The sequence below is a fragment of the Gasterosteus aculeatus genome, chromosome 4 (genome assembly GCF_964276395.1).
Source record: "Gasterosteus aculeatus chromosome 4, fGasAcu3.hap1.1, whole genome shotgun sequence".
Lineage (NCBI taxonomy): Eukaryota > Metazoa > Chordata > Actinopteri > Perciformes > Gasterosteidae > Gasterosteus > Gasterosteus aculeatus.
The window spans coordinates 26,334,074-26,353,403 of NC_135691.1; the positions used below are offsets into that span (position 1 = coordinate 26,334,074).

Sequence of the window (19,330 nt, forward strand, 5' to 3'; positions counted from 1 at the left end):
TCAGGGGTTAGGTGTCTTGCTCAGGGACACTTCGACTTGGGACATGGGGCAGCTAGAACTCGAACCACCAATCTTGCAGTTCCGAGCGCACCCTCTCTACCCCTGCGCCACGACGACCCATGTAGTGTTCTCATTTAGTTTCTCACCTTTGGAAGACCTTTGGACTAGATGTATCTATTTCTCTTGAGATAAATCTTAGCTAACCCCTGTCTGACAAAGAGTAGGTGCTTAACTGGACACTGGACTAGCTTTTCTAAGATTTATGATGGGATGACATAGTAACGTATAGGGTTTCTTTTTAGTTTGCTGCTTTTCATAAGGTCTTACTCACACGTGGTTGAATATCTAACGCCTATTTGAGCCTTATCACAGCATGTTCAGGTTAAATAGGACATGATTAAAAATATATTGATGAATGTATCTTTATTGTTTACCGTTTCAAGGACAATGAACAAAACGTAAAAAAAGGAGAAATGAAAGAAAGATAGAAATGATGATAAGGAAAAGTACATGGAATGTAAAAACATATCTGCGTAATGCGGATTACATATTTTCATTGAAAACTACATTGTGTAACAGTGTAAAACAAAGCACAATCTAAACTATGGTGAACTTTCTCAGACAATGAAAAACATTAGTCAGATGATTGTATGAACGCTCATGACCTGCAGGACTTGCATAATGATGTGTGTGTAAAGTCACAGAGGTGAGTTATCTGGCCATCAAATCTTGCGGTGCCCTTGATACGTTCTCTGCTCAGATTTTGTCATGAAAACTGTAATAAAAAACTTAAGGCAACAATTTGTTCCAAAATTTTGAAAAAACATAGAGCCAGATAAAAGAAATGATATCATTATCATGTCAGCTCATTGAATTTGAAACCAATATCAGCAGTAAGCTCGTCTACCAAATATTTTTGGGTTGGCTGCTAATCTTGTTCTGTCCAAAGACCAAAATCAGCTTATCACCGCCAAAGCTTATTAACACATCATATCCCATTTGTTGAAAGTGCACGTCCCAATATGCTGAACTATAACTTTATGTTACTCATAATTGGCCTTGAAGCAAGCATGTTTGTTCAGAGCTGCTACTTACCAAGAAATTGACTAGCACCTAAGAAAAATGGCATTTGGCAAAATGGTATTTGGGTGTACTACTGTCTGGTAATATGGAATCATAGCTTGTTTTAAACAACATAAAAATCAATCCTATTATGTAAGCTACAGTGTAAAAAAACTAATTTTACGTCTTCCTTCAGAAATCGTGATCTAATTCACCCTATTCTTTTAACTAATTTACTTGGTAAATTTAATCTATTTTCACATAGAGTACAATACCGTTAAACATCACAGACTTCACAAACTCTCCTTCACCAACATGGAAGAAAACATTTTCAATCACTGAGCAAGATCACATGAACAATATGTTGTTTTGAAAAGTAATGCTATCACCTGTTAGGCAACAAACGCTAGTTGTCTTTTAGTAAGTAGTATGTAAAACTTTACTGTACACATTATGTTGTACATTGACTGTATACATTTAAGTGTTGAAACTATTATTACCTGACAATGCTATTCAAGTAAAAATGATGGACACATTCTCCAAATATTGGGTGTATTTTGTGCTCACTTCCCCTTACATCATACTGACTTGTTTCATAAATTAACGCAATGTATTATAAAGTAGAGCTAAAAATGACCTCTAAGTATGCATATCAGTGCAGATGCGGATCAATGTGATAGTTGTTCATGTTAAAACTGAGGATAGATTCCTTTACACTTGAAGTGAAGTGCAGTGCAGTACTTCAGCAGTGTGTCGTCTGTCTGCATTTTAAAATACTGTTGCCTTTCTCAAACATTTCAAATTGTGCTTTCATTGCCTGCATCTTCATTCTTTTTGGCAACAATTATGTTTGCATGTCCGTTGACCGCCATTTCACCCTCCACTACGTTTTCTTTGGCCTGATTTCTCAGTGCTAACTTCTTCTGTCTCTTGACAATTGTGACATAGAGGCCTCCCCAGAGTATGTTGGATAGGCAGTATAGTCCCGTGATCAATCCCATGAATCTCATTCTGAAAGTAATGTACATTGGAACAGGTTAAGTTTCCTTTATTAAACCTAACTTGGTGCTTTCATTTGGAAGTTCTGACCAGAAGTTCTGACCAGTTAGGACAAGAAAAGACTATATACAGAGTGAAAAATATATAAGCATGTATAAATATAGTGGAAATATGATATAAAACCAGGAGTACAGGTGAAATGTTATCCATTGTCAAATGACTATTAATTGCAGTGGTAAAGATTGGGAATAGCATTAGAAACTTTAAAATATATCTTAAAACACATCTTAATCTACTATTATGGATCTGGTATTCTAGTAATAAAAAACAGGTATAGTTTCATTTTACCTGAATGCATCAGCATCATAGAGTCTGCATGCTCCACGGCCTCCACAATGCTTGGTGCCCCATTTTAAACAGGTGCGGTCAATCAGTGCGCCAAAATATATTGGAGGAGGTATCGAACCTGAAAAAACAGAGTCACGTTTGCTCAAGGCTGGCGCATGCTTCTGCGTCTGCATCGTTGCGTCGACGCACTCGTTTCAATTCATTGTTCTAAAAGTCTTCTGATCCGTTCTCTCGTAAACATTCTTCGTTTTAATAATGGCAGTATCAGGCTATGAAAACGGAAATGTGAGACTCCGTAAAGCGACGCAAGCCTCGAAAAATGGCTCGGCGCACGCAAGGAGGTGTGAAAAGGCACGCAAGGGGGTCTTGTGTCTGTGTCGCTCTGAAAACGCAGAAGCATGAACTAGGCTTTCCACTTACCAAGAGCCCAAAATTGGTATAAGCATGGTCCTGTAACCGTGGTACTTTTAACATGAGGATTTTACAGAACAAACATATATTTCAATTCTTACCCAAAGTTCTCACTATCAGTGTCTGCATACCCAACGCCAGTGACTTCAGGTCTTGCTGTATGGACCTGGAAGTTAAAGCAAAAATGATGTGATGAGACCTTAATATTAGTATTTTAACTTAAAAACAAAATGCAGATTAACCACACTCACAATCGGGATGAATATCAACAGGACACCCCCGGGGCATCATTATAACCGGAAATATATTTCTTCAGCTTACCTGAGCAGTACAATGTATCCTGGTGTGCCCCCACAGGCAGAAATAAAAGACCCCAGCACAGACAAAGCCATGTAGATTTTGAAATTGTAATCACAGTTGCTCCTCCTCGGGCACTGGCCCAGCACTGCGGACATGTTCATGCCAGGAGTCATCATCTTCTCCCCTGTGCAGGTGCAGTTATGAAATGTCTAAAGAAACGGAGGAGGAAGAGGTGTATTACTGCCGTTGACTGTGGGATTGTATGTGTGTTGCTGCTGCTACTACAACTTAAAACAACAATGCTGCAAACCTGCAAGGAATCTGCAGTAAATATGTTTCTATTTTACCATTTCCTTGCCGATGCCGGTGGAGGTCTGGCAGCCAGCCAAGCAGGGTGAGGCATACGTTATTCCGTTTTGAGCGCATACTGGGTCCCAATGTTTCACTGAGCAGGAGCAGGCCATGTTGCATTGTGAAATCATGGTCTGTTGGTTGTAGGACACTTGAGAATCCCTGGTACACACAGATAAGAATAAAGATTTGTGAGTAGGGGTTTTTGGGTTTGGTGAGGCCTAAATTTGTTTCAATGAAGATTATTCGCTTATGACTCAATTAGGCATGTGCGGTTTTGGGAAAAATATATAATAAAAAGAAAATGAAGACAGAGAGATGGAAAAACAGGTTTGAATCTCACTCACCCTTGATATGACACAGTAAGACCTGCTACCTCTGCCTTGTCACAGTATATGAAGATCTGAATGAAAAATAGACATAAGGACCCAACAGAGGCAGTAACTGACACCCTGGCTGCTCCGATGACGCCCAGCTTGAAACGCTTCAGAACAAAACCTCCGGTGATGATTCCCAAAGCTACAGCTGGTAGGTTCATAATACCTTTATAGATGAAAAAAAAGATAATCAATGCACTTGGAAAACTATGAAACAAAATTGTCCTACTTATCACAAGTTGTGGTCATAATTAAATAAAAACTAAGTATATATTTTACAACATTTTAATAATGTATTGTAACGGACTGGCATGTTCAGTAAGCAAAGTCCCAATTTACTATGTTTTAGTAGTTCAGTAAACGTTACGCCAGTTATCCTAGTGCCACCTATGGGGACATGTTGTGGGGATGTTTTGGGGGCGGGTGTGGTAGGTAACGCGGGAGCGTGAGTTGTGTCGGAGGGGCTTGTTGTTGTTCGGCGTAGGCTACGGCCCACAGTAGCCTGTTCGATTAATAAAAAACATAAAATAGTCAATTGTCTGGAGCTTCATTAGAGTCGCTACATTGGTGTCAGAAGTAAAACTTTCGCCATCCGTTGGAAGTCTTCTCATCAACTGCGGAGAAGCTAAGTGGCTAACGCTAGCCGCGTTGAGAGGGATGTATCCGGACGTACACCGTAAGATAAAGCAGGAGGAGGGAACCAATGAAGAGGGACGGGACGGCGCAGCCGCAGCCTGGAACTCCACGGAGTGCAAAGAGCGGGTAAAGGAAATGACGCGAGGATGGCTGCCGAGGCTGGCTTTGGACGCTCGGACTGCTCTGTCGGTGGATTTAACGGCCATAGAGGCTATTCCTCTATGGCCTCGGCAGCATGAATACGCACGCTGAGCCACGCGGGGGCGCTGTTGCACCAACAATAAAGACCCCCCGGTATGACGGTAAAGCGGACTGGGAAGCTTTTCATGCTCAATTTGAACTGCTAGCTCGGGCCAGTGGATGGTCCACGGAATTAAAAGCCCTTCAACTGATGCTTTGTCCTGCTTGCTGCTGCTGAGTCCTGTCGATAGGAGTGATTATGATGCACTAATCGGGGCTCTAAAGCAACGTTTTGGACAATGCTCTGCTGCTAGCCTGCTCTGCTCTGAACTGTGCAGCAGACAGAGGCAGCCGGGGGAACCACTGAGAGCGCTAGCTAATGACATTGAGGGGCTTGTTCACCGCACCTACGCCCACATGCCCCCTTCCATCCAAAGCAAGCTGACAAGAGACCATTTTCTTCAGGCTCTACTGCCAGCCGACCTGCGCGTTCAGACACTACTGGCTAGCCCTGGGTCCCTTCAGGATGCTCTGGAGTCGGCAACAGAGAGAGTGATGCTGTGTGGTAAGACCTTTGATAGGGAATTTGGAAATTCCCCAACAGGGAGAACTCTTGGTGGGATTGAGATGGACAAGGTGCAGCCTGCCTGGGTGGAGGAGCTGACCCAGCTTGTGAGGGCTGCCACCCTTGATGAGCGGCAGGCCAGGCCGCGCCCAAGGGTCTGCTGGGGTTGTGGGCAGCCTGGACAACAGATCAGGCACTGCCCCCGTAATGCCGCAGACAAGGGGAACGGGACGGGGACCGCATAATCTGGAAAGTGCGGACCCCTGACACCCTTTCCCGACCCCCATCAAGTAAAGAGGCTTCACAAATCTCTGACAGAGTTGGAGCACCGCTGCCAGGGAAGGATTTTGATGGTCAGCTGGAACGACTGGTGGTGCTGGGTCTAACGTGGATAGGAGACTGCTGGTATGCAACACTGACTATTGAAGGGACATGTTGCTGTGCGCTGGTGGACACTGGTTCATCAGCAACCCTGGTGAGACCTGATATGGTGAAAAATGGAACGGTTATTTTTCCCACTCTAGTCAAACTGCAGTCAGTCACCGGGGGCCGGGCTCATATGGTCAGTGAGGCAATAGTCACATTGGTGTTGGGAAGGAAATCTATACGCTGCCCAGTGTGGGTTGCTGACCTGGATGATTGTATACTGGGGGGGTTGATGTTCTGGGTGCTCTGGACTGTGTGATAAACGCTAGAAGGGGGACTCTCACTTTTCCCGACAGCCATGTCATCCAGATGTTGCGGCGGCCTCCCCGAACAGGTTGCATCACAACGCACTCCGTTTTGGGACTAGAGCCTGACACTATAAACTCTGTGTCTGCCGGCATAATTTCATCCAACGAGCCGCCCCCCTCTCGGACTCTGACCATACCAGGCGCTGAGCTGCACTTACCGCCGACTACTATTCGACTGGCTGCTGTGCAACGCACCCAAGAGACAGACACCTCACCGGCTAATGACAACGAGAGGATATCTGTTGTGAGGGAGGTCTGGCAGAAAAGTTGTGATGGCCTGGCTGCTGGTGAACAAAATGTATTATGGCAACTCCTACTCGAGTTCAAGGACTGCTTTTCGCTGTCAGAGGGGGACGTCGGCCGCACAGAGCTCATTCAGCACGACATTGAGACAGGGGATGCACCACCGATCAGGATGAGGCCTCGACGCCTCCCACTGTCCAGGCAAGCTGCTGCGGATAAAGCGTTGCAGGAGATGCAGCGGGCGGGATCATTGAGCCTTCCACCAGTCCCTGGGCCTCTCCGGTTGTCATGGTCCCATGCGTGGCAGTTCTGTGTGGATTTCAGGCCACTCAACAAGGTGACCAAAAAGGACCGTTACCCCCTCCCACGCATCGACGAGGCCCTTGACATGGTGGCAGGATCATCCTGGTACTCCTCTTTGGACTTGCAGAGCGGATATTGGCAGGTCCCCCTCCGCCCTGAAGCTCAGGTCAAGACTGCCTTCATCACCACTCGGGGCTTATGGCAGTTTAAAGTCCTCCCGCTTGGCCTCTGTAATGCCCCTGCTACATTTGAGCGATTAGTGGATAAAGTGCTAGCTGCTATTCCCCGCCAGGAGTGTGTTGTGTACCTCGATGACATTTGCCGCCTCCGTCAAGGGTTCTACTGGGGCCAGCACAGGCAGAATGTAGAGGACTTCTTCCGCCGCTGCGACAGCTGCACTGCACGTAAGGGGCCTGCAGGCACATCTCATGCCCAACTCCAACAGTTTCCAGCAAGATGCCCCATGGAAAGGGTGGGGATTGATGTCCTCGGACATTTTCCCGCACTGAGAGAGGTAACCGGTACATCCTCACTGCTATGGACTACTTCACCATGTGGCCCGAGGCATACAGCCTCCCAGACCAGGAGGCAGAGACTATAGTGGACGCTCTGGTGGGAGGTATGTTCAGCAGATTTGGCACACCTGAAATAATCCACACAGACCAGGGCAGGAACTTTGAGTCCTGTGTTTTCTCTGCCTTGTGTGAAAAACTTGTCACACAAGACACTACACCACTTCACCCACAGAGCGATGGACAATTTCAAAGGTTTAACTTCACGCTGGCGCAACAGCTGGCCATAGTAACGGCAAAACACCAACGCGACTGGGATGACCAAGTTCCTCTTGTGCTGATGGCCTACAGATCTGCAGTGCAGGAGTCCACTTCCTGCTCTCCTACTCTCCTCATGCTAGGCAGAGAGATCCGGACGCCAGCCGAGATGATGGTGTGGAAACCCCCTGATGCCTCTGCAGGTCCTCCAGGGCTTGAGTATGCGAGGAAACTCCAGGATCGCTTGGAGTCTGCCCATGAGTTTGCCAGGAACCAGCTGCGCAGTGTAGGTGTGAGGCAAAAGAGGAACTATGACGTCCACACGAGAGGAAGACATTTTGAGACTGAGGAACTGGTCTGGGTGTATAGCCCGCAGAGAAAAAAAGGGAGGTGCCCAAAACTTGATAGCAAATGGGTGGGACCTTGTCGGGTCCTGGAAAGAGTGGGGGAGGTAGTATACAGGGTCCAGCAGCCACCACGAGGGAGGAAAGTTGCCCTACACAGGGACAGGCTAGCCCCCTACACGGGCACAGCAACTCCACAAAGGCAGGATGACGGGACCCAAGAGTGGCGGGACGCTACTCTGGCAACCCCTCAAAACCTCCCCGATGAATCCAGTAGCTTGCCTCGCCCAGCACACATTGGACTTGGTGGCTCTGGCTCGACCTCCCCATTCCCTGTCTCTGGGGCTGACCAACTCTCTTCTTCCCAAGGACAAAGGCGGCCCCAGAGGGACCCAAGGCCCCCTGGCTACCTGAGAGATTTACTATGTTTTAGTAGTTCAGTAAACGTTACGCCAGTTATCCTAGTGCCACCTATGGGGAGATGTTGTGGGGATTTTTTGGGGGCGGGTGTGGTAGGTAACGCGGGAGCGTGAGTTGTGTCGGAAGTGCTTGTTGTTGTTTGGCGTAGGCTACGGCCCACAGTAGCCTGTTCGATTAATAAAAACCATAAAAGAGTCCATTGTCTGGAGCTTCATTAGCGAGAGTCGCAACAGTAATAATTACTTTTATGCAGTATGTTTAGTTAACTGTTTGAGCTATTTAGCCATTAATTTCAAGTATTTAACTTAAGCTGCACCTTTATCCAATACGTTGAAATATTTTAACTATGTTTTAGTACTTTTACTTCTAGTCTCTTTTAACCATTGTGTCCTCACCTGTGGCTGATATACCCATTCATTTGCATACTCTTCAACTAGCCCCTAGACAATCTTTTAGGTGGACAACGATGTAAAAGTAACACTGAAAGCCAGCTGTACAAGTAAAATGTCATAAAAAGCTAACTATAGCTCAGGGTGCTACTTCACCAATAAACACAGTGAGTGAGAGTGAGAGCCCACAGTGGACTACTTAGTGCTTACATTTCAAGTCAACTTATCTCTCGCAATCATACTTCCCTTTAATAACATCATTGTTTCAGTTGTCTTAGGCAAGGTGCAGTAAGGAAGAAAGAAAGGGGGGGCAGTTATTATACCCTACCTATGAGGAAAATTGCCTTGGAAGCTGATTGGCCGTAGACTTGCTCCATGAACTTTGGCTTGAAGGTGATCAAGCCAATGAAGCCGTTAACAGAAACCAGGTATGTAAGTATCATCATTGTGTAGATGCTGTTCTTGAAGAGTCTTCTGAGGGAAGGAATGAAATCTGTTGAAGAAAAAACGAAATGGTAAACAAAAGAGGTTGTATTGAGAGAAGCAATGGGTTCCTTGTTATTCATATTGAAAACGTCAAAACTAATATGTAACAAGGCATCATTTCTGACACACAAGTTTTTTTATTTGTTTTACTTGTATTGTCTATTTTTTCAGAACTTTTGTTATGTATTGATTTGATATGATTGAATATCTCTTTATTTTTGTAGAAATGTAAATGATATGTTGTTGTGGTGACCTAAGGCCTGACTGTCCCTTTGCTTGGAACACTGACTGTGTCCTATTTCTTTGTATTGAATGTCATTCAACTTGCATGGGGGTTAGTTGCTGGATTCAGGGTTACAGATTTGGCCTGCGAGCTTTACCAGGTTAATGATTAAACGCATCCATTCGAAAAAAACTATTGCCAGAGTAACACAGTCTTTTAAACTTTGGAGGTAGTTTAGGAAATACATAGTTATTCTGCTCATAAGTAAAGCAGGGGAACAAGAAATAAGAGCGCTGGAAAATTCATTGAAATGATCCTGTCAAGAAATTTGAGATGACCCAACCTCATGTTTGCTGTTTTGTCTTTCAAAATCACCTTATCTTAGAAAAAACAAAGCCCACTGTCTTATTGGAATTTTGATTTTGATTTTTGATTTGATGCAAAAGTTTGGATAGTACCTTTGGCCAGTTCCTGGAATGTAAGTGGCTTCTCCTCCTGATCCATAGTTTCATCCTGCAGGAAATTATCCTGCTCTGCCGTGATGGCGAGCTCTGTGCCTTTACTCTGGCTCTCCTCTTGCCCCTGCTTGGGCAAAGACTTGGGCAGAAAAAAGAAAGGGATACTGGACAGCAGGATCACAGTTCCAGTTACTATGAAGCCGAGCCACCAGGCCCCCACCCAGCGGGAGTCCATGTGGTTGATGGTGACACTGTCTGGAGGCCAGATGAGATAAAACGTTAGATTCAGAGGTCTTTGTAAGACTTTAATTGGTAACTATTTGCCTTTTTTTTACTTTATTTACTGAACAAACTAGAAGGACTGGTTTTCTGTTATGCTGAATGTTTTGCGTAATGGGTCTGCACAAAGACAATTGCTCAATATTGTTCTTATCAATCAAGGGAAACTGACTCAATGGGTAACCATTACCAAATAGTAATGTTTTGAGTATCATATATCTCACTTATTTCAGCAAGTCCCATACCTAAATCCACAGATCCGATGTCCACGTAGATCTTGGCAAGGTAGGATCCGAGCATAAACCCAAACATGGGGCCTATGATCCCCACTGTATGGATGCAGGCTGGAGAATGTAGCAATAGAGAAACACATGTTACTTACTCTTTTAATGCGATAGCAATTAAGAATTATCCAAAATTAAAGCTAAAGGCACACAGAGAATCAACAAGGCAATAATAGAAGGACAATGACGAGAGAGATGTAAAAGTAACTTGCCTAAATAGAAAGGAGTGTTCTCCTCTCTGGAGAAGTCATCGAGGTAGGATACACCCAAAGGCATGATGGGAGTTTCTCCAATACCTCGGAGCATGTTTCCCAAGAATACATAGATCCACAAAGACGAGCCAGCTGCCTTTTCACAAGCTGAAGGTGAAAAACTGATTGTGAAAGGAAACTGGAGATGATATTGACAACTCTTTCTTCTGCTTCTATAAATGAATGGATTTGATTTCTCATCTTTGTGTTCTTTTTGTTACCTGTCATGGCCTCTAAATCAGGCATCTTATCTGCCTCAGCCAGGCTGTGGTTGGACAGACAGGGCAGGATGCTATCAGTGTTGTTGATACTTGTACTGTGAGACACACTGGTCTCATACTTGTACCTGGAAAAAATATAGAAAAATTGTTACTGTTGGTTTAAAAAATGATATCTATGGAAAGATTCTCTGATAACTACAGGGCCTATAGACATCAATTTAGTTAAATCAACATTGAAATAATTTTATGCAGCACGCAAACATTCTGTACTTCCCTTTTAACTCTTACTAGCCCTGTAAACACGTGTTGGCAGTAAGATTCCAATTCAAGGCTGAATGACTAAACAACATGTAACTGCACCAGCGCTCAGGCTAAAAGGGGCCAGAAAAGCCCTACAAAATTTGATTGCTGATTTTATGGAGGTTATTAACTGCAAGTCTGTCAAGGAATTTGCTCCAAAGAAGCAGATGATCTAGTAAGTTCAGGGTCATGTATGATTTCTTAACATTCTGACTGTTTTGAAGAGAAGCCCACCCAATAAACGTAGAACAACAAATTTACCTTCAAAATCTGTGTCCTGGTAGACCTATTTTCTCACAAAGCACTAGATCAGCTGTGACGACTAATGTTGGTAACAATCTAAATACACATTTAGGGTATCAGTCTCATTGTCCTCCAAATAGCAAATGGTTGTACTGACAACCTAAACCGGCTAATTCCACCTAATGTACATTAGAATAAACTAAATCATGACTTATTTTCAGATATTCTATACTATTTGCATATTATATCCCGAATAATATCCGGAAAAATATGTAGCAGTTTTTTGACTTCGCATTGTGGTTAAATATGGAATGCTGAGATTCCATAGCAGTTATGCCTCTAAAAAACAAATATTTTGATCCTAGTTCATGATGGGTACTATTAATCCACAATACTATATACTGGTTTACGTCATTTGAATATCAAAAGAATTAAGGCAACTATATACTAACAGTCCTTGGAAAAAGTGAGGCAGAGCCGTGAGGTACGATCCAGCAGCCATGATCACACAGCCGATACCAATCAGCCTGGGACGATGGAGCTTAGCCCCAAAGTAGCTCACAAATGCTATTACCAACAGGTTACCTGGGGAGAAGAAAAATTAAATAACTGCAATGAATAATTGGAAAAAGAAATATGCATATTGACATTACATAACTAGATGGATACCACTCCTCCACGACTGATATCTGCCTGCTAATTGTGAAGCTATAGTCATCAGATGCCTAGCATAGCTTAGCATAAAGACAAGGGCTCATTAATTAACATGGTACAACTGATTTTCTTACAAAAAACAAGTCCGAAAGAAGACACAAACCCATTTCAAAGCTGCCATCTATAACCCCTATGAGGGAACTGGGGATGTCAAAGCGCCGTTCAATCTGGGTGATGGAGCTCTTCATATAGGAGCCACCAAAGGCTTTGGAAAAGTATACAAATGCCAAAGAGACCAGGAAGATCTGGAAACACAAAACACACAAATAGCCTATTGGGTAACACTGCTATTCTCTAAAACAAGAGAATTGACAAGAACAGACAATTGATTTGATCTAATTAGGTTTGTTAGAGCTTTCCAAATGGTGAAACTAAGTTTTTGAGACAATTGGGTAATAAGCCCTTCTTGGGATTTTTGAGTGAGAGGATTATTCTACGGCTTTACTGTTCTACAATGCTATAATTACAAAGGATAAGATTGAAACCATCCTCTAATCTAAGGATTTACATTCTCAGATTAGACAATATTTAAATCTACTCTCAGGCAAAAAAGAGGACACAGTATGCCTCCTAGTCAACTAAATTGATTCAATTGTTTGGGCTCTGGAGATTATAATGTTGAGTAACATGTTAAATCTTTAGAAACTATTGTGTCCTTTTTAGGATTTTCTTACTTTAACAGTATATCCTAATTGTGTCTTTCTGAGTCCCTGTCACAAAGATAGTTAAAGATGACAGACTATTATGTAAATATGTTTATAGAACGTATCAAATTCATCTAGTAATATTCCTCCACATCAATGTGCAATAAATCAGCCAATATTAATTGCTAGTGATCTGCTGATGTCCTATTTTTTATCTGACATACATTTTGTCTGAAAGCATGTAATGAACTGCAACCAAATTGACCAATAACAAACAGATCTTACATTTAATGCAAGCATGTTTTTCGCCCTAAAAGCACTGTCTGAGCCTGATCTCTGCACTAACTCTATGCCATTCTAACATTCATTTGCAGTTATTATCTTTCCATAGTATCAAAGTCTCTTTTGGTGTCAAAGTGTTACATTTCCAAATCAATGTTCTGGATTTTACTGCTTCTTTTGGAAGGCATATGTCAGACACAGATAATACTGACTGACAAATGGAATGATAAGATAAATAAATGGAGATACGGTAAAAGTCAAGCAGCTTTATGATGACATTTTAAGGCTTTGGCATTGTTACGAGTATTTGAATAAACAACCACAGATTGAAATATACCAATATTCCCCGACACTACACTGGGGATGGGGTAACATTTCACTGACCTTAAGGTTGGCGCAGCGAGCCTTACATGTTTTTTTGGACTCTACACTCATGATACTGCTGAATGTCCAGATGATGCAAGGAAGAAGAAAAACAAACCACCAAAGGACCTGCAGTGAGACACCAAGTTAGGTTTTTGAAAAGGTAGTTCATTTCATCTGATTTAAATCAAACAAATTTTCTTCACAATATCCCAAAAGTAAAAATGAACTACTTCTTTCAAATCAAGGAATTCAAAATAGTCTGTCTATCATAGGGAAATTGAGAAAGAGTGTCTCAAATAAACTGATATATTATTATCAGATTTGACCAAGTTAACTTGTTTGTAGGTTTTCTGACCACAACACAGACAATTACCAACCATTACCAGTAAATAGTACAATATATTTCAGTGCATCTTACAAAACGCCTTTGTTCAGAATAAGAAAGGAATAACCAGACAAAATATTTACCTGAAAGGCAGCTATGGTCCTTTGAAGAATTGGAAGGATGTGTTGAAGCAGCTGAAGGCTATATATACCTGGCAGGACTTTGTGCTTAAAGCAACAATCTTATCACAAACAAACTATAACATCACTTGTAATCAGTAACCCACCATTTGTGTGCACTTGTTGATTATGTCAATAAAAAGCTCTCGGACCCTTCTAGCACTCACACACAAACGTGATTGCCCCTGCTGGTTAAGGTCCAATGAGTTGTATATCTGATCAAGTTCAGGGGTTTACCAAACGCAAACACACACACAGACTCAAGATCTGCGTAAACTCCCACATCCTACTCTGTGAAGCTTTCCAAGTATTCATCCTTTTGTACGCACAACAAACAGCAGCAGCATGAAGCTGCGCAAAGCTTATTTTACAAGTCTGCTGTTTCGGTTGGTTTGCTTGTTTTCAAAGAGTGAAATGCTTTTCCTCTCTTGGAGAAATTCAGCTTTTGTAAGGCTGGGTGTTTCCTAGGCCGGATCAAAGCTTTCCTGTCCTATTGATAGTCCTTAACAATGGCATTCTTTACGTCCTATTGGCTGAGTATTCCACATCCTATGTACTGATCAGATTTGTTAGATCGTACGTAAGATATGTTCAATTAATGCCATTTTCAGCAGAACTGATGGAACAGAACTGATGTTGGTTGACAGCGTTTTGTCTGACGATGACGCAGTTTGGTTTGACGGAGTTTTGTCTGAGGATGACGCTGTTTGGTTTGACAGAGTTTTGTCTGAGAACGACGGAGGTTGTTCTGAGACCGAAGCCGTTTCGCTTGAGTCTGACGACTTTTGGTCTGGGACCTGATGCCTTTTCATTTGAGTCTGACACTTGAGATCTGAGGATGTCCTAAAATGGACACAGTACAGGAGAGACTTTATTAGAATTGACCAATAATTTACTAAACATGCAGGAATATATATTTTGCTATGTGTTTTGAGTTTGGACCCCATCTTACCATAGGATAACGCAGGGGTACGATACTGAGGTTGGAAGCCCCCCCACCCACCCTGAAGTCCCGACACTGCTGGGAAGACGGTTGCAACCCAATGATGAGAATGTCTTTGCTACTGATGGATAGGTTTGGGGAGAAGGAGGGTTCCATCTGATGCACGGTGAAATGACAAATGACAAAAGGAGCACAGTTTTTAAAGTTTTACAGCAACGATGCAATTAGTTTACGGAAACGGTGGTTGGTGGTTGGTGGTTGGTATGGTTGGCTAGTTTGATCATGCACGTCCCCAATGAACTGATAACCACAGGGAGAGAGGCTTAACCTGATGAATTAACAGTATTGCCCAGCTTGTCTTATTTCCTTTTTAGTATACAATGTGTTTTCTGAATATAAATTCATTTGCATGACGTTCTTTGATTAACAGTGATTCAGCACATAATGCACAAAATTCATTTATACATCAAATACTATTTACTACGATTTATTGCACGCTTTTTTTTTAGAATAATGTTATTAGAGCAACGTGACAAGAGTTAATCTCGGAGCAACAAGTTGACATACTGTCCATAGATTTGTTATCTTTTTATTTCTGAATAGTTACCAAAGAAAAAATGTACCTTTTATTAGGGAACAGCATAATGCATAATGCAGCATATGTTTAGTAGTAAGAGGAAGGCGAAGCTTTAAACCGGAGCACCAGGGCCAGGTTTCTCTAGTTAGCAATGTCGGGAACCTGCCATTAACGAGACACACACACGCAAACACACACAAGAAATAAAGCAGAGAACCGTCACAGGGACGTAAAGTGGTCTAGCACAAAAAAAGGACTTTTCAGTCCGTAAAGACTGTTGATTTCCTTTGAATCTCAGTCAAAAAAAAAAAAATAGTGGTGTGGGTTGAGCAGTTTTTTATACATTTCTATGACTTTTTTCACTCATCTGGACGAGGCCAGTTGCCAAGACAGACACGGTCATTTGGTCATTAAGTTTTTCAGATGATAAAGAACCTTTCTTCTTCTGAACAACATGCCCAGCAAGAGAAAGCCACCATTCACAGGGTGCAGAGGTTGTACGTCAGACTGCTGTGTGAGTCTGCATGTTGTCAGTGAGAGCAACAGTTCTCCTTACGGCGGTGCGTGTTGGGGGAGGCTCATTCGGTTCGATTCAGGACGCTCCATTCTTCTTACGTGGGTTTGTCGAAAGTTCTCCCCCAAGCCGCATCCAATGTAGTCTGCCGAAGTCTTGCTTCACCGGTTGGCGTAGTACTTTAGGTCCGCAGTACTTCAGGCGTGTAGTACTTGGGTAATAGGATACTTGCGGTTTGCAGTGGTTACAAAAAGCTTTGTTTTTATCGAATATACCTTCTGGTGGACATTTCAAATGAAAATGTTGATTTAAGAGTGCAGTACCTTTCTCCATTTCCTTGTTTAATGTGTGCAGCGGTATTAAACCCCCTCCCAATGCAAAAAAATGCTGTTAACGCATGATTTAAGGATTCTCGGCGTTAATATATATACATATTTATATATATATATATATATATATATATATATATATATATATATATATATATATGGATGATTTAAGGATTGTCGGCGTTAATATATATATATATATATATATATATATATATATATATATATATAAATATGTATATATATTAACGCCGACAATCCTTAAATCATGCGTTAACAGCATTTTTGCCAATGCTATATATATATATATATATATAACGTTGACGCGGCTTTCATTTAGCATTGCAATGTACCACAGGAAGTGCTGGGGGCGCTATCGCTTCTTTTGTCTACATGGCAAGGCAAGGCAAGGCAATTTTATTTCTATAGCGCTTTTCATACACAAGGCAGACTCAAAGTGCTTCACATCATACCATTTCATACAATAAAGTGAAATAAAATGCAGGAATTAAAAGACAATTAAAAACAGCAAATAAAATTATAAATTAAAATCTTATTTAAATTGTTTAATTAAAGGCAGAGGTTAAAAGTGCAATGTAGGTAAAATGTAGCAGAAGGCGAAGCTGAACATAAAAGTTTTCAGTCTTGTTTTAAACGTGATCAGAGTTGGGGCAAGTCTTAAATCTTCAGGAAGTTTATTCCAGCTGTTTGTTGCGTAGTAACTAAATGATGCTTTCCCATGATTTGTGTTTACTCTGGGAATCACTAACAGATTGGTGTCAGAAGATCTCAGTGATCTTGAAGGCTTATGTAGTGGAAGCATATCAGTGATATACTTTGGCCCAAAACCATGTAGTGATTTATATATGAGCAGTAGGATTTTGAAATGAATTCTCTGACATACTGGGAGCCAATGTAAGGATTTAAGAATTGGTGTAATGTGCTCACATTTTTTGGTCTTTGTTAGAACTCTAGCAGCAGCGTTCTGAACAAGCTGGAGCTGCCTGACAGTTTTTTTTTGGAAGACCTGCAAGGAGACCATTACATTAGTCTAGCCTACTAGTTATAAAGGCATGTACAAGTGTTTCCAAGTCTTGAGCTGAAATGAGCCCTCTAAGTCGTGCTACATTTTTGAGGTGGTAGTAGGCCGATTTTGTTACTGATTTGATGTGACTCTCCAAGTGTAACTCTGAATCCATAATAACCCCCAGATTTCTGGCTTTATTTGGTGTTTTCAGGGACAGAGAGTGAAGGTGTTGGGTTACTTTAAACCTTTCTTTTTTAGCACCAAATACAATGATCTCAGTTTTGTCTTCATTTAGTTGTAGGAAATTTTGACACATCCAGTCTTTGATTTGCTCAATGCACTGGCAGAGAAGATCTATGGGGCGATAGTCATTTGGTGATAGCGCTACATAGATTTGGGTGTCATCAGCGTAGCAATGGTGGTCAATTTTATTTTTTTGAATGATTTGTCCTAGTGGGAGCATGTAGATGTTGAATAAAGTCGGCCCTAAGATCGAACCTTGGGGGACTCCACACGTTACGTCGGTTGTTTCTGATACGAAGTCACCAATGGAAACAAAATAGTTCCTGTCTTGTAGATATGACCTGAACCAGCTTAACACTGTGCCTGAGAGCCCCACCCAGTTTTCCAACCTGCCCAAAAGTATTGAGTGGTCGACAGTATCAAATGCAGCACTGAAGTCTAATAGCATTAATATTGAAGATTTGCCAGAGTCTGTGTTAAGACGTATGTCATTTACAACTTTAATAAGGGCCGTCTCGGTACTATGAAGAGGTCGAAATCCTGACTGCAAATTGTCGTGGCAGCCAGTTGAAGCCAGGAAGTGATTAAGTTGTTGTAGGACAACTTTCACAATTATTTTACTTATGAAAGGTAGATTTGAAATTGGTCTGTAGTTGTTGATAATAGAGGCATCTAGGCTCTGCTTTTTTAGGAGAGGTTTAATATCTGCAGTTTTGAAAGCTTTTGGGAAATGGCCTGTCTGAATAGAGTTATTAACTATTTGCAATACGTCTGTTGCTATGCAGTCAAAAACATTCTTAAAGAAGTTGGTAGGTAGAGCATCAAGACAGCAGGTGGATGGTTTTAAATTTGTCACCGTTTCCACTAGAGTTTGAGAGTCTATGGCATTAAAGCTTGTCATCATTGCTGTGTTGCTTTTGCCTAAATAGGGTGGTGATCCAACATTTTTGTTGGAGATATTAATGGCGCGTCTGATGCCTTCAATTTTATCAGTATAAAAGAACGCAAACTCATTGCATTTCTGCATTTCTTGGAATGGAGTTCAGGTGGTATTTGTGTTGGGGGGTTGGTCAGTCTGTCAACAGTTTCAAATAGGGTTTTTGCCTTATTAGTGTTGTTGTTGATGATGTTGGAGAAGAATGTTTCCCTAGCACTTTTTAAGTCTAAATTGTAGACCCGGAGGCGCCCTTTATAGATGTCATGGTGAATATGAAGTTTTGTATTCCGCCAGATTCGTTCAGCCTTCCTGCACTCTCTTCTCTGGGCTGTTACAATAGCAGCTTTTCTCCAGGGTGCCTTTTGCTTACTAGAACTGGTTTTAACCGTAACAGGTGCAATGTCATCTATAACATGCAAAATTTTGGAAATAAAGTTGTTTACAAGATTATCAGCATGACATAGGATTAGAGGTGGCAACGAGGAGATAACATTTTTAAAGAGTACATTAGTACACGTTTTTTGACAGTATTTGATTTTGATTGTGTGTCAGGAATGAAACAAATATTAAAGAAAACACAGAAGTGGTCAGACAATGAGGGATCAGTCACAAAAACATCCAAAACAATGAGACCTTTTGTGATAATCAGGTCCAGGGTGTGTCCCTTACAATGAGTAGCCTCTTTCACATGTTGAGAGAGTTCAAATGTGTCTAAAATAGTCAAAAGTTCTTTTGCACCCTTGTCATTCAAATCGTCAGTATGAAAATTAAAGTCACCAGTTATAACTAGACAGTCAAAGTCGGTAGACATGCTAGACAATAATTCAGTAAAATCATCGAAAAAATGTGCAGAATATTTAGGTGGCCTGTAAATAATTAACAGGAGAACACTGGGAGAACCGTTCAATACAACACAAAGATATTCGAATGATGGAAAATCACTAAGTGACATCTGTTTCCCCTGAAATATATTTTTAAATATAGCAGCAACCCCTCCACCTCTTTTTCCAGATCTATATTCATCAATAAAGTTATAGTTGGGGGGTGCTGCGTTATTTTGTTCTAGCCATGTT

The 19,330-nt window shown here is 41.8% G+C and overlaps 1 protein-coding gene across 1 annotated transcript; it reads right to left on the reverse strand.

Moving 5' to 3' along the window:
- Window positions 1-406: 406 nt before the first annotated feature.
- On the reverse strand, window positions 407-13,787 carry slco1d1 (solute carrier organic anion transporter family, member 1D1). Its single transcript, XM_040174810.2, has 15 exons — window positions 13,652-13,787; window positions 13,202-13,309; window positions 11,995-12,136; window positions 11,630-11,762; window positions 10,635-10,759; window positions 10,375-10,521; window positions 10,124-10,222; window positions 9,600-9,854; window positions 8,761-8,925; window positions 3,819-4,014; window positions 3,468-3,633; window positions 3,142-3,329; window positions 2,922-2,986; window positions 2,410-2,527; window positions 407-2,073 (listed from the first exon to the last, which is right to left on the reverse strand). Exons 2-15 carry the CDS (start codon window positions 13,250-13,252, stop codon window positions 1,860-1,862), a joined length of 2,064 nt encoding a protein of 687 aa, XP_040030744.2. The 5' UTR covers window positions 13,253-13,309; window positions 13,652-13,787; the 3' UTR covers window positions 407-1,859.
- Window positions 13,788-19,330: the final 5,543 nt, after the last annotated feature.